Raw genomic sequence first — 25,878 nt, 5'->3', positions numbered from 1 at the left:
TTCTTTTGCTTCCTGTGATATTAGGACAGCTACACCTGCTGCTCACGAGTAGAAGGTAAAGCCCACACCACATTGCACTGGAGTGTGTGACCCTGGTAGTAGATCCTGTAAGATTGTGTGGGGTGGTTTTTTTGGTTGTTTGTTTTTTTTTTTAAACTCTAAAGTTCTCTAGAAGAGTAGGTGAGAAATGAAATAAACACATAGGTGAGATGTAATGTGGGTCCAGTTTTCAGTAGGCAACTAGAAAGAGGGAATACACAACTCGATGTGTTCAGAACATCATATTTTAATATTTACAGCTACCTGTTCTTGCCATAAAACAGTGCATTACAACATATTTAATGCAACTGCTTTAAGTCTAATTACAGATAATTTAAAAAAACTGATTATTCTTGCCTCCTTTAAGTCATCGTCAATACCTTGGGAGTGTGAAATATAAAGGCCATAAAAATAACTCAGCAGACTCTTATTAGAGGGAACAAGAGAAAAAGAAGACAAATAAAGTGACATATAAACCAGGCTTGATTTAATACTGCTTTCAGCATGTACCACGTCTAAGATATTATATACTCCTCACTTGTGATAGTTCAAAACTTTCTACATGACAGTCTATACTTCTACGTTGAGGTCTTTTTAAAAAAACCCCTCCTTTTAATTATTGATCTCCAGGGTAAGTCAGCGCTGAAAATGCAAGTCCCCACTAATGGGCCAGGTGCACTGCAGCAGCTGCAGCCCAAGCATAACCCCAGCCCTGCCCCACTGCTAACCTCAGCTATGACCTCTGAGATTTCCTCTCATAATTGTAAGAGGTAATTCAGCGTTGTTTTCACTCCTTCAGAGGGATTCCTTATCCTGATGCTGTCAGTCATGCCAGTCCCAGCACAGCAGGCTTGTGGCTCAGGAAGGTCCACACGGGATTTGAGGAGAGCAGCCAACAGGGCCTATTCCTGCTCTCCTGCTACCCCTTTGTTACTTAAACAGTCATTTTAATTTCTGTTTCCTAAAGGGCTTAGAATATATTAATTACTTAAGCTTTACTCACTGTTTAGGTAGATAGAACTTTTAAAGTGTGCTTTGGATCTTCTTCCATATGAGTAAGCTGAGAAGAGTTGCTGAAAGACCCCCACCTCAGCTATGCAGTACCTACTTAGAGCAGGACTTCTCTAAAGAAGGTTAACTGCTACACTTTCCCTCAAAATTATAGACTTTTTCCAATAAAATCATAGTTACTGTCCCATGTAAGCACTTAGCATTACAATATATTTCCATTTCCTCAGTGTAGAGTATCGCAAGCACCAAAGTAACATTGTTCATGAAAAATTAAAGTCTATAAATAATAAGTAAGAGACTTATGTAATTCAACTAAATGAGCAATTCTGTGAGGATTTCTTGCTATTCTGGACTTCAGTGTCTTATTTGATCTATTCTGGTTTCTGTAAGTCTTGTAAATATTTCTCATGATTCCTGGCCAGACCTTGGGAATGATCAAAGAAGACAAAGTCTCTACAGAATATTTCTCAGCTTTTATACTAAACTTACTGAACAGTCATACTGCTAGTCATATTTCTCACTAGTGAGCCTCAATATTTCATTTAAAAGTCGTACAGTCACCTGGGCCCCTACAAAAACACATGGCAAACTCTGCATTACATGTGGGTTAAATAATAGCTAACTGAAGGAAAAAGAAAAAAAAAAAGTGGCTGCAATTTCATTCTGACATTCCTAGGATATCATAAACCAGCAAAGCAAAGCTTGGGTGCTTTACAAAAGTTATCAGAAGCACTAATTAGCTTTGCAGGTAGTCATAGGATAAGGATATGTTCCTAACGGGAAACCTCATTTAGTCCTTAAACGATTAATTAGCTTTAAAAATTTTGGCTGCTGTTTAGTTGATACATCTCTGCATTAGATTTGGCTGAGGCACTGTAGCAATAGTTCACAAATTACACAATTAATCAAGGAAATTCCTATTAAAGAGTACAATAGGTTTCTATGACATGAAAGCTTAAAAGATGTGTTTCTGAAGGGCACCTTAGGATGTTATTTTCAAGTGTGACTTGACTATCCAATTTATTTAGCCACTTTTAAAGATTCCAGGTCAAATTAAATTGTTGAAATAGTCCCTTCTGGCCTTGACATGTATAAATCTATAAAATTTCCGTAGGTACTTTAACAAAGTCACGTAGGAGAAGCTGCACGATGACAGACACTTACACACACTTAGCATACTGTAAGATACCAGCCTCTCCTTGGATGTTTCTGGTGAGAAATATACGTTGATGTACAAACAGATACAAAGAGTACCAAGTACTTTTACTTGGTACCAGCAAGTTTCTACATCTGCTCTGTCACATGAACATACACAGTTACATACATACAGGTCCAGAAAGAGTTACACTTTGTGTATACAGCTGAAGTGTACCAGCACATTTGCATGTGGGTAAGCACTGACTGTATTGTAATTTATAGGAGATAGACATCTACCTGGGCTATTTCATTGCAATTAAATTTTACCTAGTTATTATCTCTTACCTGATTCCAGCTGTGCGTAACTTTTTTGTGCTTAATAGTTCTCTTGACAGCAGTTTGGAATCACTTCAGATCAGAAACCTATTTCCAGTGACAAAGCAGCAAGGCTCTTTACACTGCACATATTTGATGACATAGCCATATTCTGTGCATGCTTCTTTGCATTCAAGTGTGGCTGGCACCTAATTATTCAATTTATTGTTCATGCAAGTAGAATCACATGACTGTAATTTAATTCACCATCTAATTTGTTACAATAATATTTAAAGCCAAAATGTTCACATGCCATCTTAGTTTGTGCTTCCTTTAAAGTTTTCTATCCCCTCCCTAAAATATAGGAAGGGAGGGGATGGATCTGTAGGCTTATGGATTCATCAGTGTGCAATTTGGAAAGAAAGAAAAAACAAAAAAAACCCAGAAAGTAAAAAGTGACTCGACAAGTGTCCCTCAGCCATATCTGGTGATACTTTGGAAAAACACAGCTAGAAATAATTGAACACTAGTCCCTTTAACTCATTTTATTACTGTTGTTGCCTTAGGGAAAATAGAGGAACATGGAGGGAGAAAGTAAAAGTAATTCTTTTCATCTGTTATTGTAAACAAAGATCTGAAGAGGGAATCTGAAAATTAAATATACAATGCTGGCTGAATCTAGAAAGCATGTTTCTAAATTCATCTGACAGGCACAACTTTTCCGGTCAAATTACCTCTGGCCCTTTGGGTGTGCCAAAGAGAAGTTCATTCCTTTTTGTCAGGGTTCTTCCTTTGGAGGACATCTACAGCCAAACGTCCAGCTTTTCTCCCACCAACCTTCATTGCCAGACCTTTTTCCTTTCTGGCTTCCTGTCTCCAGCATAGCAGTAAAATTCTTTAGCAAAGCCTAAAGACCCAGGATGCCCACCCAGCCTGGGGAAAAGACAAAGGTGAATGTCTCCTGTCCAGATGGGCTAAAATGAGTAAAAATCCAAAGAAACAGGTCTCAAATGAGTTTGGGGACAGAATTTACTCTCAGTATGACCTACTACAAGAAGAAAAGTGGTTTTTGTGACGTGTAAGACAAATAGTACCAGAGCATATTCCTTCCTAGTCTATCAACTGTCCCAGTTAGTATCCTGCGTTTTTTAGCTCGAGGGCTGCTCATTCTTTCCTCTTGTCCATGTTCTTTAATGTGGACACAATTTCCTACCAAAGCATTCCTTACCACTGGGGGGAGATGAGAGTGAGACATTTGTAAGCAGTGTGCTGCTGCAATACTACTGCTTTGGAAAACTGCTGTGCATAGACTACAAACAAAGGAGAAACTCAGATGGGGCGGAAAAAACCCTCAAAACCTACAACCACTTCACTCAGAGGTGAACTGGGCTTGGTAAAAAAGGGGTTAAGGACATTGGAATCTTTCGAAGTCCTGTGGAGCTCTCAAACAGACCTTCCCCCCCAGGAACTTCTGGTTGTGCCAGCTCCAGTTCTTGGATGGACCCCCACAACACACCAGCATAAAGCCTTATTTATGGCTTATTGCAGATGTTGATCCTACAGCTTGTGTTCATTTAGGCATTTGCATATATTTCTTTCTATGAACTGACCAAGGCAAATCAGTTACTGTAAGGTAATAACTTGAGTCCTTACACAGAGGAAGAATTAAGTTGGCAGTTGTTCAGATTTTCATATTTTACCCATTTATGTATCATGGGAAGTCATTTAAGGCTTTCAGTACGGGGAACAAATTGATATAGATCAAGGAGAAAGCTAATTTTCCAATTTTGGGCTTATTTTTCTGTTATAGGTATGACTATAGAAATTTGCTTCTGAAGGAAATTTAATATTCAGCAAATTTAATGCTGTCTTGCAGAATTTTTTTCTTCGTTGCTTTGGAAATACAAAGTCAGAGTTAGAAAAGGGGAAGTAAAGGAGAAATGAAGGAAAAATAATTCCCAAAATTACGGGGTTTAATTTTCTATCAATATGTGTTCCTCATGAGCCCTCATTTGGCCTTGGCAAAGTCTGAGGATTATTTATGGCTGAGTTTCCAGCTATTGCTGTTTCAAAATGTTGTTGGGTAATTCCATGTTATAATTTACTGCACCCCAAGATGGACAGAGTAAATTTATTCTTCATACATTTCTTTCCAGAAAAACACATTAACTGGATGACTGGTAGAAATGATAGATATGTTTAGTCCCTGGTTTTTTTCAGGGCTTCAGTCTGAAGCTCATGAAGTTAAAGAAAAACCCTTTTCTTTGGTGCTAGTCACATTTTACTTTTTTTTTTTCCCCTAGACTTGCTTCACATTGTGTCTACTCTCTTTGTGATTATCTATTGTTTTAATAAAAGTTAATTTTAAAATTAAGGATAGGTCTGCTCTGAAAGATCACATATCACAGTTCCTCTGTTCATCTATACTCAAGATGTGGTCACTATATCTCTATTAATTTAGGCCACAAATAATTTTTTCTGTAGTTCTGTTACTTACATACACTGAAAATATGTCTACTTAATTTCTCCCTGCTGCACACGAGTTAAATAAAATATTGTCTTTTTTTCTTTTGTAGTAACTAAGAGAACTAAAGGGAAAGTTCTTAAAATTACCTAGGAAATAATATGCAATTTTTTCTCTTCCATTCTTGATTGTTTGTTGTTATTCTGACTGAGTGGTGGAATCTCTGTTGGATTAAGTAATCTGTTCATGTCTTGTTCCCTTAGGTAATTCCTTTCTGATTAACATTTTCCAAAACCTTTAGGTTACTATACATGTATCATGAATACATATATAGACAGAGAAAAAAAATCCAACCAACAAAAAGATAACAACATGCCCCCCAAAAACATTCAACAAACTCACATTTCAGCAATTTCACTTGGGTGCCAAATTTTTACTGAGTGGTAATTGTAAGCTTCTGCCACTTACTGTTTCTCTGGTTTAGCATCTCTGTCATGTCACAGCAGTTTAATATCCCCACAGAAATTTCCAGCTTCCCACAGTAAGACATGTGTAACCTCCTAGAGTAGCTTACGCAGTGTATTTATTTACAGCCACACACACTGCTAAGCAACTGCCCCTTGGAGATGCCACAGTCTTTTGCTTCCTTTCAACACTTCATAGTTTTACCTTCACTTTCGACACACGAGTTTGGAGTATACTTATCTGAGGTGGCTATGAGTGGAAGTCATAAGAGGATATGCCTGTACTATGCTGAAAAAAGGCAAGCTGACTGATCTGGAGCCTGAGCATCTTATGTGCCTGTAACAGGCTTGGCAACTCGTTTGTCTGAAATACTCCACCCAATTAGCAGGTGTTGATCCAATTCGGAAAGGCAGGGTGCAATCTGATTTCTCCAGGAGACAGGTGATTACTCCACCCAGATGGAAGAGATAGATGAGAGACACTCCTTAGATCTAGGCTGTGGTTGCAACTTAAATTGCTGCTGGGCTTGATGAGACTGCCTGAGCTGAAACCCAACACTAGTGTACATTTCTTTGCTAATAAAGCCTGCTCATATTGTGGGGGAAGTTTACTCTGTAGAACAAAATAGTTTTTAAAAAAGTTAAGGTCAGAAAAGAGCTGGCTTCTGCTTGACCTCAAGGCTTCCCAATATTTTGAGTTATTTCTTAAGTACTCTTCTGTTCCTAGAAAAAATTATTTTGTGCTGTAGGAAATGCATACTGCTGAAAAACAACAATTCAAAATAAAGGAAGCTTGCTAGAACTTATGGAAAGGTTTAATATGCAACAGTCATCTATGCCTGCAAAACCTAAAAACCCACTTGTTTGCTGGACTGCATCTGCAGAAGAGTTTGGTTTGTCTTGTTAACTGTGCATTAACCAGATGAACAAAAATATGACATAGTCATTAAATCAGGTATTTTGTGCTGCAGCCTTTTTGTGGCATCCCTCTAGCTGTTCACATGTCTGGAAAATTTATTATATGCATCTTCTGAATGAAGATTAGAGGGCTTGAAACATGTTTTGTTGTTTGAACATACTGAATGCAGAAAAAATTGTGGAAATTTAACTTCCAAAGATCACTAGGTCAAATGGTTAGTGCTAATGACAAAGATTTAGAGGTCCGATGTGTCAAGGGAGGCATCTTCAAAGCATGGCTTCTAATGACTTCTTTAAATGGCTTCTGGATTAAGATTGTTTTCAGGACAGACCCCAGGGAATATCCCACCCAGCTCAGCTACCTCCATGCTTAGCCTCAGTGGTAAACCCTGGGCCAAATGACCAAATACCAGTAATGACCCAGATTTGCAAGTGGGTAGGTAGGCAGGCAGGGAGACATCTTGTGTTTTGCCCTCACTAACATGAAGGCAGAACCAGAGAAGCTTTCCATCTGCTGTGCAAGTGTACTGACAGTACAACTGTTTGCTAATATGGCTTGCAGTTTTGTGGCTTGAAGGAATCAGGATATATTTGCACCTTTTTTTGCTGGCTTTTTTAAATCATCTGCTTTCTTGCCTTCTTTTTTCTTGTCTTGATGCTTTGATGGTTTAAATTCACGCAGACATCCTGCAACTTGAGTAAATTATACACTTTAAATATTCTCAAGAACTCTTGTCATATCAAAAAATCAGACAGGTAACAGGCATAACTTAATTGGAAAGATAACTGGAAGCACAGTAAGCTGTACTATGCAACCAAAAATTTCTTATCAACCCTTTTCAGTCTGAAGTTTCACAGGGCATATCTTGTCAGCAGAGGAAAATTTAGGTATGAAACTAATCAATGGTTCCTGTGCAATGCTGGCAGTGGTCACCATGCCTAGGAATAGAGTCACTTATGACATCTTCAAAGGAGTCAGATCCCCCAAATGACAATACCATATAATCCTGTGATTCTGTAGATCCTGTAGATCCTGTAGATCACAATCCAGCATAAGGGCCACTGAATCTGGGGATCTGTCAGCTTTGAAAAATTAGGCATATTCTTGGTTTGTATTTGATTTGCATGTGTGTGTGTGATGAAATGCACACTGCTTGTAAGGCTTTGACAAATGGGGGATGTAACCACCAAGAAGTAAGGTAATAGAAACCCCTTTCTGTAACACAGACCCCAACACTTCAACTTGCTTCACTCAGCACTGCAGACTAGCTTTTTCAGAGGGTAAGACTATAAAACATTGATCCTGCTAATTGCAAGGTACAATGATGATAAAAAGGGGATGTAAATGATGGTATTGATCCCAGCTGCAAGGGGTAAACAGTCATAAATCACAGTTTGCAAATGTTTCCACGCCAGCTGTCCTCCCCCACTCTAAAATCATGCACCTGCCTATACAGGTTCAGCTGGAAGGTTATCTCATGGAGTAGAGGTGCCAGGCAGGATTTCCCCACCCATTAGGGCCTGCACACAGCTTCCAGTACCTGGGGACTTTCCTGTTCCTGCCCATATTAACACAGTAGCTCTGCAGCACTGTTGCCAACCAGCCTACTCCAATAAAATAAAATTTTAAAAGACCATTTCATTTTAACAGGACCCAAAGAATTTGCTTTGTTCAATGCTTATTCTGGGTCTGTTGAGGCAGGCTCTGCGCTTGGACCAATATTTTTCCAAATGTTACTGTAATAAAAAGAGGGACACAGCAATAATTTTTAAATAATGTTACTGCATTTTACGAAATCTTGCACCCAAACAGCAGGAGCTGTGAAAGCACACACGATGCAGAGCTCACCCCGAAGAGGCTTCCTCGCCCATGCTTACTGACATGCTGAAGTCTTTGCCGGGTCTAGCTGAGAATCCATCATCTGTGTACATGGCAATCACACATATATTTATTGCACTAACACTTCAGAAATATTTTCCTTGAAACAATGCTGCTCCATGCTGAAAAAGATATCTGCCAGTACTGACTGAACTGATGGCAGCCAGCAGTAGCCCACCAGAAAAAGAAAGAAGTTAAAAAGCTCCCTGATAAACCTGGAATATCTTTCAGCAGTGTGATAAACTTGAATGACAGCAGTAATATCAGGGATTACTTATTTTCCATGGATATCCCTGACCTCATCGCTTGAAAATTCAACTAATGGGACAGAAGAAGGAAAAAAAAAGTAAACATAATAATTAACCTCTTGCATGGGACTTCAAATGAAAGCTGTCCATCCATTTTGATTTAAGACACAAAACACGTATTTATTTTGCTTGTCCAGCTGTTAGATGATAGTTCTAAATCCCCTTGTCCATCCAGTTTAGACAAAATCTTATGATATTTTAATGACTTGGCTATGTGGAAAGGCTGATATAAAGGAAGAATGCATTACTGGGTCTGATGCTTATCTGGATTAAATCAGCAGAAAACTGTTGAAGCTAATGATAATGTAAAGGATCATTTAGTCTTCTACTTACTGCCCTACATAATCTGGCCACTTGCATTTGCTGTAATATCTAAGAAGCAGTATGGACATCAATGTTGGTTTAAAAAAAATGAAACCACTTTCTTAAAATATGGAGAAACATCTGGATATTAGTTAGTCACAGGGACTTACCCTTCAACTTAAAAAGATGTCATTAAAAACTCTTTGCTGTGTTAGTAATCCAGATTGAAGGACATAAGTTCCAGGCTTCTGGAGGAGAGATAATTACTGGAAACTCCTAAAACCCACCTAAATTCTGTTTTAATTTTCATACGTGGAGCAGATGTTTTGACAGATGGATGGACTTTATTTTTGTAACTGTCCGGGAAAAGTCTGCATAACACAGCCTAATCAGTGTTACATATCTTTACTGTTTGTTTTTCAATCTTTCTGCATTTGGCTCTTATTCTTTTGGTTGCAGGCATTTTCTTTGTAATTTATTTTGTCAGGCTAATCTCTCTCTGCATAAGCCCTTCTATCAACTTGATATATAAATATTAGAAAACTCTTAAAAAATAAATCTGTCTGTTTGGTTTGTAAGTCAGATACATTGATCTTCATATAGTGGGTGCCCTTCTGGAAAACCTAATTAACACTTTATCTCCTCTTCAAGACAGGCCCTCTGCCCTTATAGCTGGTACATAATATTTGAAATTAAAATTTTGAGTTAAGACACCTGTCCAGACACACTGGACCTCTTTTACTTTAATTCACACTCTGAATGTGACAGTCTAATAATTTCTTAAGTTGTTCTACAAGTAGGACTTTAGTGTAGCAGAATTTGCAGCTGAGTTGGTGCTGTGGCTGCGTTACCGTAGTATGATGCAAACTCTTTTAGCCACTTTCATTTCAATAAATCATTAGCGTGGAACTGAGGATCTGAACCCCACAACTTCTTCAGAATTGTCTAGAGGAAGTGTAAACATGTTCATTGTACGTGGAGTTCAATCCTTTTTCCCACTCAGGAATGCCCAGTGAATTTCTGGGGCGTGTTCCCTCCAGGTGGCCAAACGTACCTTTAACTTCCAGACCCAAGGTAGAATGGCTTCAACTGGATGCCCTGGTGCACTTATACACCAAACTAGCCCCAGGAAAGCCTGTAGGAGCTGCTTGGGCTTTGGTGAAGGTTATGGTCCACATTCCTTCAAACAGAGAAACAAACTGGGTTGTGCTCAAGGTTTGTGGTGACTGCTGCAGCTACTGCACGTCACCTTTCCTTTGGCTATGCTTTGTAGGTTGGCAATTCTGCCATCACAACTGTTTGCAGACACAGATCCAGCAGTTATATACATAAAAAAGTAGCTATCTAAAGAAGTTCTCTGTGTCAGAAAAGAGAGAGGAAGACCTTGCAGGCTGTGCTAGAAGGTCTCAGACATGATGTAGGGATTTAGTTGCTTGGATTTTCAGATAGAGGCACTTCTGTACAAGGCCAAAGGCAGAACCTAAAGCTCTTGTGCAAACCTTAGAGCATTTATTGAAATATAAATGAGGATTAATCCTCTCCAGGGGTAGGCAAGATAAATTAATGGGTATTTTGAGGACTGCAGTAACTCCCACGTGATGTACCTTGTTACAGTACCTAATTTTCCCTTTGAATATCTACTTCAATCAGTCTATGCCATATGCAAGCACTTATGCTTTCTGCTCTATGTATGTATATATAAACTCAAGCTTTAGGGCATAAACCAGTGGTTACCTTCATGTAGACAAGAAAAGTTTCCTAATATTAAACTATCCATTATAATGAAGATTATTAGGAGCAAGAATTTGTAATGATTCACTATGATGGTCCCAGTGCTCCTCTTCTTTAACATTTATTTTCATAACCCATCCATGTAATACTTTCCTGCCTACAGAGAGATCTTTCAAACCTTGCATTCATTTTCATTCACATTATTAGGCTAAAAGTATTTAAACTCCCTCAACACCCTGCTCTCAAGTATGTAAAAAACCAATTTCCACCCGGAAAATAATTTTTTTTAAGTCTAATTTCTTTCTTCATCTGTTTTGCTTGACAAAGTACAATATCCAAAGGGTATGGATATGCCCAGAATATGTTCTCTTAAAACAACATCCCTTTCTTGGGGAAAATAAAAATGGATACAAAAGCACTGGGCGGCCGCACAAGCAGACACAGTGTTTAAATTCCCTGAGAATTTGTTCCTTACAGCTTCTGCCTCTGGGTTACCTCCTCTTCCTCTGGTGGATGCTTTCCCCTGTCTGCCGTATTTTCTGAGATACTACATGCCTTTTGTTGTCTTTGTCTCCCTTTCAGTGCCTTACACTCTGCAGTCATACAGTGAAGTGCCTCGTCCTGCTGGCACAGACCTTCACACCAACAATATAGTGCTAGCCCGGGGGTCTGGAGGGGGAAGACTCTGCTGCCAAGTGGGACAAGCCCAGTTGGAGACACCCAAGTCATTCCAGGCCTCCAGCCAAGGGGGTTGGGGAGTTGCTTTGTAGTCGAGTTGACGTAGCCACCAGTGTCGGCACCAGCAGAGCTGCCTGCCAGGTTTCACGAGTGATGGTGCCTGGATGCCACTAAAGGAGTCGTCCTGTGAGGGCAGGAATGGGGAGACCGAGTGGGAATAGGAGTCAGTCACACAAGTCTTACATAGTGGCAGACCCAAAATGCGTTCAGGGCACACACATTTTCCGTGATACCTTCTTTGTCATACACATGTGCTGAGATTCAGAGTCTCTGCAAATTATTCTAAGCTGTTAAAGTTGGTTTATTACAGATTTGTGGGAAGCTATTTTGTCCCAGAGTCACATAAACCAGGAAAACCCAATATTCACCATCCCAAAGCAAACTCTTGCTAAGTTCAGAATATAAAAGGACGAGGTACAACATTTCGACACATAATGGGGTACCTGTGCAGCTGCACTTGAGCACAATTAGACAAAGGAAGGAGTCTGAGATGGAAATCCATGTGCCTGTTGGTATTGTTCCAGGGAGAATAGCATCGTCTCCCAGGCAGGGCAGAAACTTCACTTTGAACTTCCTGAGTTGACAAGGGCTTAAATCAGAACTGTAACTTTACTTTGATGTCATTTATTGTGGTTTAATACCCCTCTTTATTTATTTTTTTACTACCATGTAAAATATATAAAGAAACCTAATCTGGTAGAGCGGTGTATGAGAATTTACTGAATAGACCTTAATGGTTCCTTTATGCAGCTATAAAACAGAGGGGAGCTATAAGAGCAGTCTGAACTGGACTAGGAACCTTAAATGTTATATAAATTTATTTGTCATAGTCGAAGGTTTATTGCTGTAGGTATTTACCTTCCCCGTTGTTTAACTAGGTTGTGTATTTCTCAGACAACTAATGTAAAAAACACCCTGTACAAGAGCTTGAAAGCAAGGATGAATAAGCTAAATCTGATTTTGGAAATACCTTGTACATTTGGAGTCACTTTACTGATATTTTCTCATTTACACTACTACCAATCCTCTGGATATTCAAATATGGCTATGATAGGGTTAATCCACCTTCTCCTATAGGCTGATCTGGAATAATTCAGTGAAGGTGGTGATAGAATTTTTCTTAATTTCATCCGCAAAAATCAAAGTAGACACCTGCCCCTAATCTAAGTAGGGTTTTTCCATCTCACTTTTAAAGCATTAGCTATCTAATACCTTCTTGCTGTATGTTACAGATAAGCAGCTGAACGATCTCAGTGGGTTGGAGAACGGTGTTAATAATGCCAAAGCTGTGTGTTCAGCCCCTGTCAGGGCCATTCACTGAGGAGTTGGACTTGATGATCCTTGTGGGTCCCTTCCAACTCAGAATATTCTGTGATTATGGGATTCTGAGTACATGTACAGTCACAGGTGGTGTATTGCTGTAAATCAGAATAATTCCTCTGAAATCAGCACAATTAATTCACACTGGCTGTGGATCCAGCCCATCTACTCACAGCATCTTGTATGTGGCCACCAGCCTCTAACACTTCATGTTCTTCAGGTAGGTAGTTTTAAAACTTTAATGAAGGGTAGTAGTAGACCATAAAGACATTTTTAAAATCATGATACATTAAACCTGACAAGGCAAAGCGCTGTCCTAGTGAAATTGTGTTATGTTTATATCTGGCCAGATACAACTCTTAAGTGAGAAAATTCTAATTTATTTAATAATGCACACATCATTGCTCAGTTTTAAATTATGTGGAGTCAAAGTCAGATGCTCTATCTGAAACACAGAATATCAGAATTTAGGAAAGGATCTATTTCAGTTTTGTTAATGTGACATGAATTTGGGGTATTTGCCCATTTTACTCTTGTAAGCATTGAATTATTAATACACTTTCATGGGTTTTCCATATTTCTTTTATTTAAAGCAGCAAAGAACAACAACATTAATAAAAATATATAAACATATTTTTTTTACAATTTATGCCAGGTATTTGCTTAGTACTCTACCATATGACAGTGGAAAGCAGTCTGTGGATAAACATAATAAATGTATTCACATGCTTATACTTGTGTGTGGGAAGAGTAAGAATGGACCAGAAAATGTGTGTGTTTTTATTCAGAAAGGTCAGAATGGAAAGAATTAAGAGTATCATCGATCTCTATTTCTTTCAATTTCCTGTTGGATTACCTTAACTATCTCTATGTTTTCTGTTTCTGTTGAAAAGATAAGTTAACAGCAGTAAGTCAGGGACGTAGTAAGATTCTGTATGCTTTTCTCTGGGTGCTCTTTTTAATACATTGCCATTTTCTGTTATGCAAATATACAATAAAATTGTAAGAGCAATGTCTTTCCAGTACAGTCCTTTGTGTGAGGCAGGGAATCAGTGTTTCATCTGTGTAAGTTCATTGCTTTCCCTGTGGTGGCCTAAGGCATGCCTCAAACTGCACATGCATTTTCCTGGCAGAGCCTTTATTTTGTGTTCGGGAATATCTGGTTTAATTAGCAAGCAAGTTACAGAGAGGGAGGATGCCAGTCAAGGAGATTTTTGTGGGGGCGGTAGCTCAGGTGGTGTTTCCATGGGCCCTGGTCCACTTGGAAAGGTAGAGTTGAGCACTGTACCAAAAAAGTAATCAAATATGCAGAGGAAATTTTTTCTCATCTTAAACACAAACCTTAGTGGAAATATTTAATTTTTTTGTTGTCATTTTCCTTTTGTTTGAAATCCATTTTTTTCAATAGTGTCTGTAGACCGACTCACAGGCATTGACGTATTTCTTTTCAATGTTAGACCTGATTGAAATAAAAATATTAAACAAATGGAAGAAGTTGTCCTCTTGGCTATCCATTTTAATTACTTTAGTCATTAATGATGACAGTTTTGTTAACAGATAATAGATAGTGTTTGTACTAGGGATTGTTAGTGTTGCTATTAAGCTTTAATTTGCTGAGATTTAAAATAAGTCATGATGGATAATTTATTTAGGAAGAAAACATAAAGTCCAAGTCTTGCAAAGCTTACATTCTAGGGGCTGTCAATGATTGTATGGAAGTTTAACATATGTATTCATATGTGTAAGACTGGCCCCTAGACGCAGACAGTGGGGGTGAGGCAGCAGTCATATGATTGTTAAAAATGCTGTATCAATGATTTGGTTTTCATCAACTCCTTCCATCTGGCCCATTTTTCTTCTAATTGTTACTTAATTGAATACAAGCAAACAGTTGGTCCATTTTTCTTCATTATTTCATTCTGACACATTTCTATAAATGGGTTTTGTCTTACAAACACAGCAATAGCATAAATTACAAAGATGAAGCATGTCTGAAACAAAAATTAGGACTTTTTTTCTGTAATCTTTTCTTTAGGGTTGGATGCTTTATTAAATAGCAACCAAAGATATTTAAATGAGAAATTAAATCAGGCTATTTATTAAATGCTTAGCAGTAAACAATGTTATAAACAGCATGAAATGATCACACTTTACAAATCTGTTCATTCAGCCATATATCTCTAACACGGAAGAGCTCCCATTAGTCAGAGTCACTGAATTAACTCTATGAATAATTTTTATTTTCTCCTTTTCTTTGCAGAGAGAATGTGCTAATTTCATCAAGGTGCTTAAGGCTTACAACCAAACCCACCTGTACGCTTGTGGAACAGGGGCTTTTCATCCAGTCTGCACCTATATTGAAGTTGGAAGCCATCCTGAGGTAAACTATCTTAAAACAATATTTTTCTCTTTCCTCTTTTTAATCTTTATTGGTGTTTACCCATGATCTCTTGCTGCCAAAATGCACTCTCACTAGTTTCTGTGGCTTGGGAAGCAAATCTGGTAAGACCTGCTCCTGAATCAGGTGCTGACGTGCTGATTGATAAATCACAGCAGAATCTCTAACTTTTCTCCCCTGCACAGCATCCCTTCCCCCAGGGGCTTAAATAAGTATAAGTAGGCCCATTCTACCGTGCTCATGAAGTTAAAAAGCACTCTTCTTTTTAATAGTTGGGACAGGTACCAGGTGTAAGAGGGGTAGTTCAACCACTGTGTTTATTCTGGGCCCAACACTGTCTTTAGTTTCCTGCCAGTCAGTACAGTCTGACACCACCTCAGCTTTCTCCCAGCTGAGAATTAAAATAGTGTCACACCTTCATAAATCCCCCTTCTCAGATTTGTCCTAACACACAGTTAGGACAGTTTTTCATATGTGACCTAGGTTTTGTTTCCTTAGTTTTTTGTGAAAAACAAATCACTCTCTTTTCAACCATTTCTTTAATCTCTTGTTGATTTTTGCTTAGTATTGCAGAATTCTTGCGGTAGTTCTTGTACCGTTTTGTCAGAGATCATCATAACTAAACAGATAAGCATGGTCTTCCCTGGTAAAAAGCAGACTCACTCACAGGAAGGCACTGGTTTTCCTGGCTGAAGATTTGACTAGAGTGTCTCTATGCTGCCGTTCAATACTTTTTCTCTCCAGAACAGCCAATCTCTTATTTTTCTGTTAAGATGAGTATGTAATATAAGTTAGTCCCCTTTACTGTATTTTCTGTCTGGCTTACCTGAGTATTGCTCAATGGAGTGTTTCAGTTTAGCAGTCAGACTCCTGATCTGCTTTCAGCATTTATGGGTATGTTTTACTAGTGAATCCATAATTGTGTTACTTGTAGCTTCTGTGATCTTCAAAAAACCAGCTCTTTCAAGTTACCTTATGCTTTTGCAATTCAGGTTTGCAGATTTCCTTGTAAATAAAAACATCATTGTTGAATGAATGAGGACTATTTCTTCTCATAGAAAAATTAACAGACCCTTTGAGTGTTGACTTCATAGTCTGGGAACTATTTTTCCCTATGAAAATGTCTTTTGATATTTGAAACATAAGTCTTTAAAATGTTCTAAGAACAAGGTTTTGAAGGGATAAGGGAGCTGCAGAGCAGAAAGGGTTTTGTTCATATTCTTTAATGCTTTATTACAATGCATTCTTGGCAATTAGTGATTGTCTCTTGACCACACACAGTATGTCATTGCTTACTGCATTAAACAGATTCTCTGCTTCCTGAGATCCATTTGGGAATTGGTAGACATATTAATTAACTCTAGTTCCGTAAGATGTGTGTCAATCAATCCTTGGCTATCTGCCAAGGGAATCTATCTGCGCAGAGATAGCTTGTATGAGGTCATTTAGTTCTACATTTGGCTGTTTTATTGCTGTGCCATAAAACTAACACACACTTTATCAAGGATTTATAGAAATGATGATCAGGGATGAGAGGCCAGATCCAACCTTAGTTTAACATTCTGGGTTTTTAAAGTCTTGAATCAATGATGCATTTGGCCCTGGAGTGAAAGAGGAGGTTTGTTTTAGCTTTTTAGCAGTCCCTAACTATAAATAAAATCTAAATTCTTGGGGGACTTTTTTGTTCTTTGGGTTTTTTTTTTCATTTATGCAGTAAGGTTCTAAGTCCCCCTTTGCCTGAATCATTCTCATGACCCTTGGTTTCACCTTTGCAAATGAGGGAAATTAGGAGTATGTTTATCTGAATTGCCTTGGACACCATTGGCTTTTGTTTTCCTTTAGATAATTAAGCTATGAATGAAATCATCTTCACCTGCCTTTCCAGTGGCACAAGTTTCTGTGTCCCCTGGAGAGTTGTGCAGGAGGGTTTACTGCTTTTTCAGGCCAGGTCTGCCCATGTGGAGAGAAAGTGAGACAGGAAGGAGGCAGTGTACCCACCTCTTCTTGAGCTTTGCCAAATCTAACAGTCAGCCTGGGTTCTGTCTCTTTAAAGGGTGAAAATCAGATTAATAAATTAATTTATTAGATTTGCAATGAAAAATATTTTGTCCCTTCTCTCAGCTAGAGCCTGCTCCTTCTTTTCCCATACTACCTAGCCAGGCATTTCAGATGTGCTTCTCCTCTGGGAGCTGAGGAAGAGGAGGGTGCTTGACTGACAGTAGCTATTAGAGACGCCATGAATGAGGGGGATACAATATTAACCCCTGCACCCCTGCACACTGCATCTGTGAGAGCCAGATGGTTTATGTTCTCATGTCGGACAGCAGCACTGGATGTCAAAGGGCCATTGCTTCTGTACCATGTAGAGTTTATACCTCCCTAGCATACTATAAAAGGTAAAAGTATAAGCAAAGACAAGCAGTTGATTATGAGTTAAAAACTGACATCTAAGACACTTGCTGAAGATTTCTTTTCTGCCACAACACTTGTGGAAAATTAACTGACTTCACCATCTGCTTATTTCTTTTTCAAGCACTTACAAAGGTAAATGTGAACTGATTAGGGGAATAGTCAGGGAATGTTCCTACTCTCTAGTACGACTGCTTGTTTTTCTGAGCTTGGAATGTAACCCACCTGCCTGAATCCAATGGAGAAGAGGAAATCAGTGTGTGCCAAACTGAAGAGGGTAGAGAAGTAAAATTTAAAGAAAAGAGTGGCAAGTGATAGAGGAGACTCTGGAAGCAATTGGAGTAGGCTGCAGGAGGCTGGAATATGGTACAGTTTTTATGACTGGGGAAAGGAAGTAAATTACTTTGTGTGACAGTCATAAAGTAATGGGAATATGAATTGTTATATCTGTTGAATATCTCTTTGATATGAAGCAGTGTATCACAGCCCCATTCCATACCTGAAGAAAATAATTTCTGGTGATGGAACTAGGCAGGTTTAATTGAGTCTGATGAAGTACAGTATAAGAAGTAATAATAAAAAGCTAAAAGGATATGAACAGCATGCTGTGCATCTGATTAAAAATGATGTGTGTGAATGTATACAACCTAGTATGTTGTGAATTACACCGCAGTCTGAGGAGTAAAGCAGACTAATCTTCGCTTAAATCCATTCCAGATGTGTAAGTGAATAACCATAGTATTTAGAGGGAAGAATAAAGTTAATGTTTCAATAGTCTTTAAGCACGTAAGCCATGAGGAAGCAGGAAAGAACATATTTAGAGAGAATGTAGTATGTGGATATGCAGAAAATACCTGAGGGCAGCCAAATTTAAAGCTTGATATCATCCATTTTATGTGCATGAGTTTAGGGGAGATGACCTAACACAGAAACCTACACAAACTTCAGGGATCTGGGGTTAGGCAATATATAGCATTCTGTCCTCATAATGCAATACAACACAAGAAACCAATTACCAGACAAAACAAGAAAGTGATTAGTACAGTTGTGTTTTGCACCCACTGACTTCTGAGGAAACTGGGCTGGATGTGTAGGAATGTTTTACTTAATGGTTGCAAAATTACAGAAGTCAGATCTGTGCATGAAAGGAACAAATCCAACTGCAGGGAGACACAGAGGTGCATTAAACCCCCTAGAAATTCACAACAGGATGCAGAATGCACCTGCCTGTGCATGCCTGAGCAGGGGGAAGGAGCCCTGCTCCCTTTCCCCGGGGCTCCCTTTGGGGTAGTTTGAGTGAATCAGCCGGGAACAGTCCTGTTTCAGTAAGAACAGGATTTTCCATTTACTTAACCCTTACATACAGGTGGAGGTGTAGAGAATGCCCTATAGTACCTTTTTTATTTTTTTTTTAATGCTCAGACAGTCATTGCAAGAGCTTTACAAAATTGTTTGCCAGATCTTCAGCAGGAATACATTAGGGTTTCTTCAGCAGAGGTAAATCAATAGGTGCTGTCTGAAGAACTAACCCAGCTTCTTTTTTTGTCTCCTAATTCCAAATTTCTTGTCATTGTCCAACAGATTAAAACTAATTTTAAACTGCGTGAACTTAAAAGATCTGGGATCACTTTACTTGCAGGTTATTTCTCAATCAATAAAGAAGGTTTAAATTCAGTTTAGATTTATGATGTACATAAAACATTAAGTTATTGCATATGAAGTTATATAATGCTACCACCTGTAACAAATTTTCTTTTTCCGGACTCTGTGTATTTTAAAAATCTTTGGTTGAACTCATAAAATTTTGCTGAAATATACTTTCCACTCTTTTTTATCCCTTCTTTACTTCATATTAGAAGAGGTTCAGAGTGCATTTCTTAAGTAATGGACATCCTGTTCTGACACATTTATGCACCTCTCTTGTTGTCTCTCTGTGTATATTATATATATATATATATATATGTAGTGATGGAAGAGCATTTTTTTCCTAAAAGAATGACTTTGAAGAAACACGTTAATTGAAGGATCAATGCTACTGCTGGTACTACACATGTTGTATTTTTCTAATGTAAAAATTCAGGATGAAACATTGATTTCAGTAGTAGTAGATGTGGCATAAATTAGCCTAACTTCATTGAAGACAGCAGACCTGTGTCAATTTACATCAGTCAAGATTCTGAGTTGTGGTTTTTAAGTGAAACATTAGAGCAAATGATTTTTTAAGTTAAAAATCACCTGAGGCTAGTTTTCTTTCCATCTAATTAACTATACCTTCATATGGTATTTATATGCTTATATAGAGAAAATGTGAAGGAAAAGGACACTGTTAAAGGATTACTCTCATTTTCGATGGAACTGTTACATGTGACATACTCATTCTAAGCATCACTATAATCACAGAGAAATGCCATCAAAAGATCTAGTTTATAGACTGCAATAACCTTCCTTAGTTCACAGGTGCTTTAACTTTTCAAACTTCCAGATACCCTGTTACTATAGTACAGGAAAATAAAACTGAAGAGCCAGAACTCTAGCTCAGGAGCAGTGTAAGTACCTTTTAGAGCCCTTCTTTCCATTGCATGAGTAGTTTTACCATGGAGAAATAGAAAACATCTCTAAGATGTTCGAAGACTGATGTACTTGACCTTGTGTCATAAAAAGCTTAGGAGTGATTTCTGCCATACAGGGAAATCCCAGGCACTAGAACATTTTGCTGTATTAATGTTCTTGTCTGTGGAAGATGGCAGGTAACAGGATTGTCTGTGCTAGGCACCCATCTGTTCAGGCACCTCACAGGATCAGTGGCTGAAATCACAAAACAAAGGGGCTTGAGTCCTCTGGAGGTGATGAGTCTGTAAACCATCACTTCTGCTGCTCCACATGACATTGATTTCCAGTCCCTTAGGCTACCCTGTGTAAAAATACTTCACACAAAACCAGGCTTTTCACACGTGTACAATTTACCTTCACTTGTTAAAAAAGAATAAATCTTGTCATAGCTATCACCTTCTTAGCATATTATTTAAGTGTATGGTTTTCTGTAAAGTTATATGTAGCTATATATAGCATTTAATTATTTTTCCAAGCCATAATTCATTATGGCATTGTTTGGGAAGGGATGTGATATGGGAACTTTTCAACGACCCAAATACAACATTTACAAGAGGAGTAGAGGGAAATGGGAGAGAACATGACAGTCCTTTCTCATATGACAATCTAAGTGAATCAGTTGTTCTGGTAAGGTCTGACAAGTATTTCAGTAAGGAAACCAGGATGTGCTGTTGGAAGCTCTACACATTTTTAAGCACTGTCAGGCAGAAGTACACATTTCTTATAGGTTGAGTGCCACATCCCAAATAGCACCTCCTGTTATGTTGCATTATCATGTGATAAAATTACAGAAGTAGAAGGTTACCATAAAGAAGTAACTTGATTCCCATTTAAAAGAGTTTTTGAGAAACTCCATAAACTCCTTTGTAAACAAATATTAATCAGGTTCATGGTTAAATGCTATTGTTTATGAAGGCCTGTCTTTGAATACACTGCAGATCTCCTTTGACTTTAGCTGTATTTGGTACACTTGCTTCGCTAAAGGAGAAGTTAAACCAGGAAAACTCAGATTTTTCAAAACTTCATCCTGTCATCCGCAAGCAAAATATATTTCCAATAAACATTTATTTCCAGAGCAGATCCTTTAAAGTAGGACTATTAGGCTTTATGTGATAACTTAGCTGTCAGAATAGTTTAATTTATGAGGTAAACTTCTCTCAACTGAATAGCACACATGGCAGCAATGGCTGACATCTTTCCTACCCCTCACTGTTGGGAAAGTCTACACAGCTGCAGTGGATATTTCATCCTCAGCAAAGTGGGACACTAAAACCAAAAATTTTGAATTTTTTTTTTCCAAGTACCTTATTTTATCAAGATAAGAATCTACTTCTGAATAAAAATTATAATGCATACTAAACTGTTAATGTAAAACACACAATAAAAGTATGATAAATTAAATATGTAGGTAGTCTTTGTTATCCTGGTATATTCAATTAAGGAGGATGTGCCTTTATGACAGCTGAATGCTTGACAATTAGGTGATCCATTTGACCTTCCATTTACCAATGTAAAAGTGTATTTGTAAGGATAGGGCTATTCCAGATCATAAGTATGCAGAGGATGTGGCTCAATATCTTAAAATTCAGATGTGGTACAAATACCATTTTTGGAGGGAAAGTACTTAGCAAAGTGGTCATGCTTTAATCACTGACAGGAAATACGAACATTGTAGGTTTTGAGCTGTCATTTAGTGCATCCAGTCCTGTCCTTGCATATTTCATAATTACACCTAAGCAATTTGGAATATATTTATGTCTGAAGTGACAAAGTCAGTAATTATGTCTGAGGCTCACTCTGAGATTTACAAGTTGAACATTTACATGCAGGAAATGAAATCAAGTTTTAAACTAACACAAGTGAAAACAGTGTAGTGGCTATTTTATTTCTTCACCTTTATTCCTCAGACTACATGGTTGAGGGTAAAATGGAAGCACAGTTCTTTAGTAAGTCATACTGAGTGGAGGTATAAGATATGATGAGAAACAGAACAAAGACATGGAATTTACAACTGCAAGGGCCATTTGTTGCACAGCAGAAACCACTAATGAAACCCTAATCACTATTCAAGTCTGATCATTTCAGCTATTCAGCAACTAACTTTTGTTTAGGACTTGATAAATATATCCAAATTGCTATGGCAGACCTCCCAGTTCATTCTTAAGAAACCAAGCCACACAAAACCAAACTGAAAAACAAACTCCAGAACCATATTAATTTAATATTACTTTATACAGATCTTTTAAAGAAAATGTAAGTGGAAGTCACTCTGCAGGTGATGGTCCAGCACTCTGCAGTTTGGTTTTAAATAAAACAAATAAAACCCTGAGATGAAGGAGAACTAGTAAGGAAATGGTCTGGAGACAGCATCAGTGTTTCCGTGGATCTGGTCTGATCTCTACAGGTATGCAGTGGCACAAAAGGAAGCTTGGTACTAGCAAGATACTGCATCTTGTCCTGTACTGTTGGAGAAAAACAACTCTAACAAAATAATTGTTAACACAGAATTTTTTTTAGATTTTCCCAATGCAAAAAGGGTCCAGTGTGAGTAATAGTGTCAAATTTGAACCCCCAGTCTCCTAATGAGAGGAATCTATGCACTAGCATGCTTCCATGGAGATAACTGAGGAGGCCATTGTTCCCTCACCATACATGGCTTTCTTCCTTGGTGGCTGAGAACTGCTGGTTGATTACAGTGGAGAGCTGTATACAGTGTGCCACAGCTGAATGGCTTCCATGAATAAGAAACCAAAGCCAGTCAACATGTTCATTAGGTTCAAAGAAATAAGTCTCAGAACTGTGGGAAAACTTTTGTTTATGTTGCTGGAGGGGAGAAAAAAAGACTGAGATAGAGAGAGACCTCCATGGAAGTAAATCTGCAGAATGGAGCGTGCACATGTGCACACGCAGAACCACTGGGTGGACTTTCACTTATACCACATGTGATGTCTTGATTTGTGAGCCCATGTCTTAAAACCACGGGTAACTTTGAATATGCTCAGAGAATGAGTGATTCAAGTTAAAGACCCTCCTAGGGCCTGGGTTTAATTAATTGATTTAAAGTATGGGGTGTTTTTTCCTACAACTAGTTGTCTTCAGTGCAGTTCCCTATGACTTACACTGGGGTAGCTAAAAACTGAGGTACACTCTTCATTTTCATAGTCACAGAAAAGAAACCACATTAATTTCTAGCATGGTTAGAAGGATGATTCAGAGTTTTGTGACTACTTTAAGGAAATTAATTTTAGCAATGACTACCAGAGGAGCTGAAAATACACCCACTGTTTGCATTTGGATGTTCGTTATTTCTCCTATCAGTTAAAGGATGTTATGATGAATTATTTATTCCCGTAATGTAAATATTCCCACTGACACATGGTTACCTTACTTTACCATGAGATGATACAGTTTTCCTAATTCATTACAGACATAGGTTGTACTTTTAAGAGGTATGGCAGTCACATTAAGATGTCGATCCAATTTTCTGGGTGGGAATATTATGTTGGCTCATCAACAGAGCCCATAATGTTTTTAGTAACACAGAAGTTCAGCATTTGCCTCTTGTTAGAGTAACAATTGAAAACATTAACCCAACTTCACAGTCATGCAACATATGCAAAATTTCATTCACACACCTCTTGAAACAAAAGAAAAGTATGGCTAAATCCTTTGATCTCTCGACCAACATGGGGGAGAAAAAAATAAAATAACAAACCACCATCTGTTGGGAAACCAATGTAATAAAAACAGTGGAAAGCCAGCTTATAGTATAGACTGACTTAATTGAGGAAATGACTTATAAATAGAATTTTTTCTTGATTTAGAGGCACAGGAGGAAACAAAACTGAAAGAAGGAGTTACTGAGCTCAGGTTTGGATAGATCAGAATCAAAGCAGCGTTATTCGTTGTGGGATTTGCTTCACAAGGCTCCAGTTGACAGGGGCTGCTAACCTCATGAAGAAGAATCGTAAATGTGATGTCTGCCACTGAAGGAAGTGACTGCATTGTGTTTGTAGCTCAGTACCAACATCTTGTCAAATAATCTTTAAACAGCCAAGGTCACAATGCAGCAGGTTTTAGCTGTGGGTGATGCTCCACATACAGACTGCAGTGCTGAACAGCACAGTGAAATGCTGAACAGCAGACTAGCCAGTTATATTATACACTCAGACACGAGAAACTAACAAAGGTCTTATTGGTGAACTAACTTCACTCGTCTTTGCCTAAAATTTTATGGTAGCTGGCATGCCATGAAGTGCCTTTCAGGCCTGTTTTAAAGGCTGTAGGATATGTTTTAACTCTCAGAGACATGTGAGTCTGAAAACACTGCCTTTTCCCATGCTTTCAGACCAACCTAATATTTATAGTTTCTGCATGCTCACATTGTATGAGGTTAACGGTACACTGGCATGGTGACTGGCCTCCAGTTAGTCCCAGGAAGGGCCCAGGGAGGCTCTGTATGGCCATGGCACAGGCAACTCAGCAGTGATGGAGAGGTTCATGCCTGATCTTCTCCTCAAAACCTCTTCCTGATGTTGCTTCTGACAACAAGACTCTCACTGATTCAGAATTCCCAGAAAAAGGGGAATTCCTCTAAAGGAAAAAATGAGAACACTCATGGATTTAAAAGCTTTCAAACAGATTCAGGAAAGAAAAAAATCACTTTCTACAATGGAAGGCCTCTTTGGTGTGCTTTCAAGCTCCTTAGACATCTCTTTCTTTCATCAGGAGCTGCAGTTGGCATGACAAAAGTGGCTTCTCCACAATCATTAAATCTTACCTCTTCTTTAATAAAAAGAAAAGCAACTACAGGTGAAGCTGCTATTTCTGTGAATAAACAGCAGGACACAGGTATTTCCAGCAGTTGCCTGGTGGAACAGGAAATAATTGTTCTCCTCCTGCTATCTTGACCATCCTCACTTTATGTACGGACACATATTTATTTAAAAAAAGCTTTCATAATACTTTCCAGATGCTTCCTTACCTTTAAAAGATTTTGAAACTGAGTCTCTTCTCTACCCTGTTGTACAAGGACTGTCTTAAATTTGTTGCCATCTAAATTAATTCAAATCATAAAATTCCACTATTCCACAGTTCAGTAAGAAAACAATACTTACTTGACTAGTAATTAGTACTTTGCTTCCTAAGGAAAAAATTTACTGAGTCATGTAAGAAAGTTAATAAGAATTAATCCCATATATGCCAGACACACAGAGAAGATGGCTGGAAGTTGAAGCATCTCTGCAAAACAAGAGCAGATAGAATTTACCCAAAGTACACTTTGTAACTTTGCTAAATACCTTTAAAAAGTATAAAGAATATGTTTCTTTGCCAGTATACATACAGCCTTTCACCTTTTTGCATCACGTTTTGCTGGCATAAGATGACACAAATAAAGTAACAGTCAGTTATTTCAAGATCTTAAAAGTTTTACAAGAGAAAAAATCCTTCATCCTTCTTTAAACAATACTTTTGTGTGAGTAGAGACCAGGTAGAGGAATGTATGCTTGATTGCTGCAATAGTACCTGTCAGCAGGAAGAAAATACAGTTTAAGGAAGAGGTCGTGGCTTAGACAGACTCTGTATTTTGTGCACGGAAGGAACATGGGACTGTGCGTAGAATTATCTAAAAATAGCACATACAAAAGCAGTGTATAGGCAGAAGTAGTTACCTCCCTTATGCATTAGTCCATATATCTTCTGCCATGAAGAGTTAATCAATTTACTGCTGAAATGCTGTGGGAGATTAGGAACACTACTGAAGCAGGCAGTGTTTTCAATATTTGTGCTTGCCCCATATGCCTACAAGCTTGTGTGATGCTGGAAATCAGACT

At 38.2% G+C, this 25,878-nt stretch overlaps 1 protein-coding gene across 2 annotated transcripts in view; it reads left to right on the top strand.

Annotated features, from left to right (window-relative positions):
* SEMA3A (semaphorin 3A) overlaps nt 1-25,878 on the top strand; it is a 237,593-nt gene that overhangs the window by 123,875 nt on the left and 87,840 nt on the right. For both annotated transcript variants that reach the window (XM_032106485.1, XM_032106484.1), the window contains one exon: nt 14,888-15,007. In XM_032106485.1, the coding sequence (XP_031962376.1) occupies nt 14,888-15,007 (120 nt within the window). The remainder of the gene's footprint in view (nt 1-14,887; nt 15,008-25,878) is intronic.

Source organism: Corvus moneduloides, chromosome 4 (genome assembly GCF_009650955.1).
Source record: "Corvus moneduloides isolate bCorMon1 chromosome 4, bCorMon1.pri, whole genome shotgun sequence".
NCBI lineage: Eukaryota > Metazoa > Chordata > Aves > Passeriformes > Corvidae > Corvus > Corvus moneduloides.
This window is presented reverse-complemented; position numbering and strand designations above follow the sequence as displayed.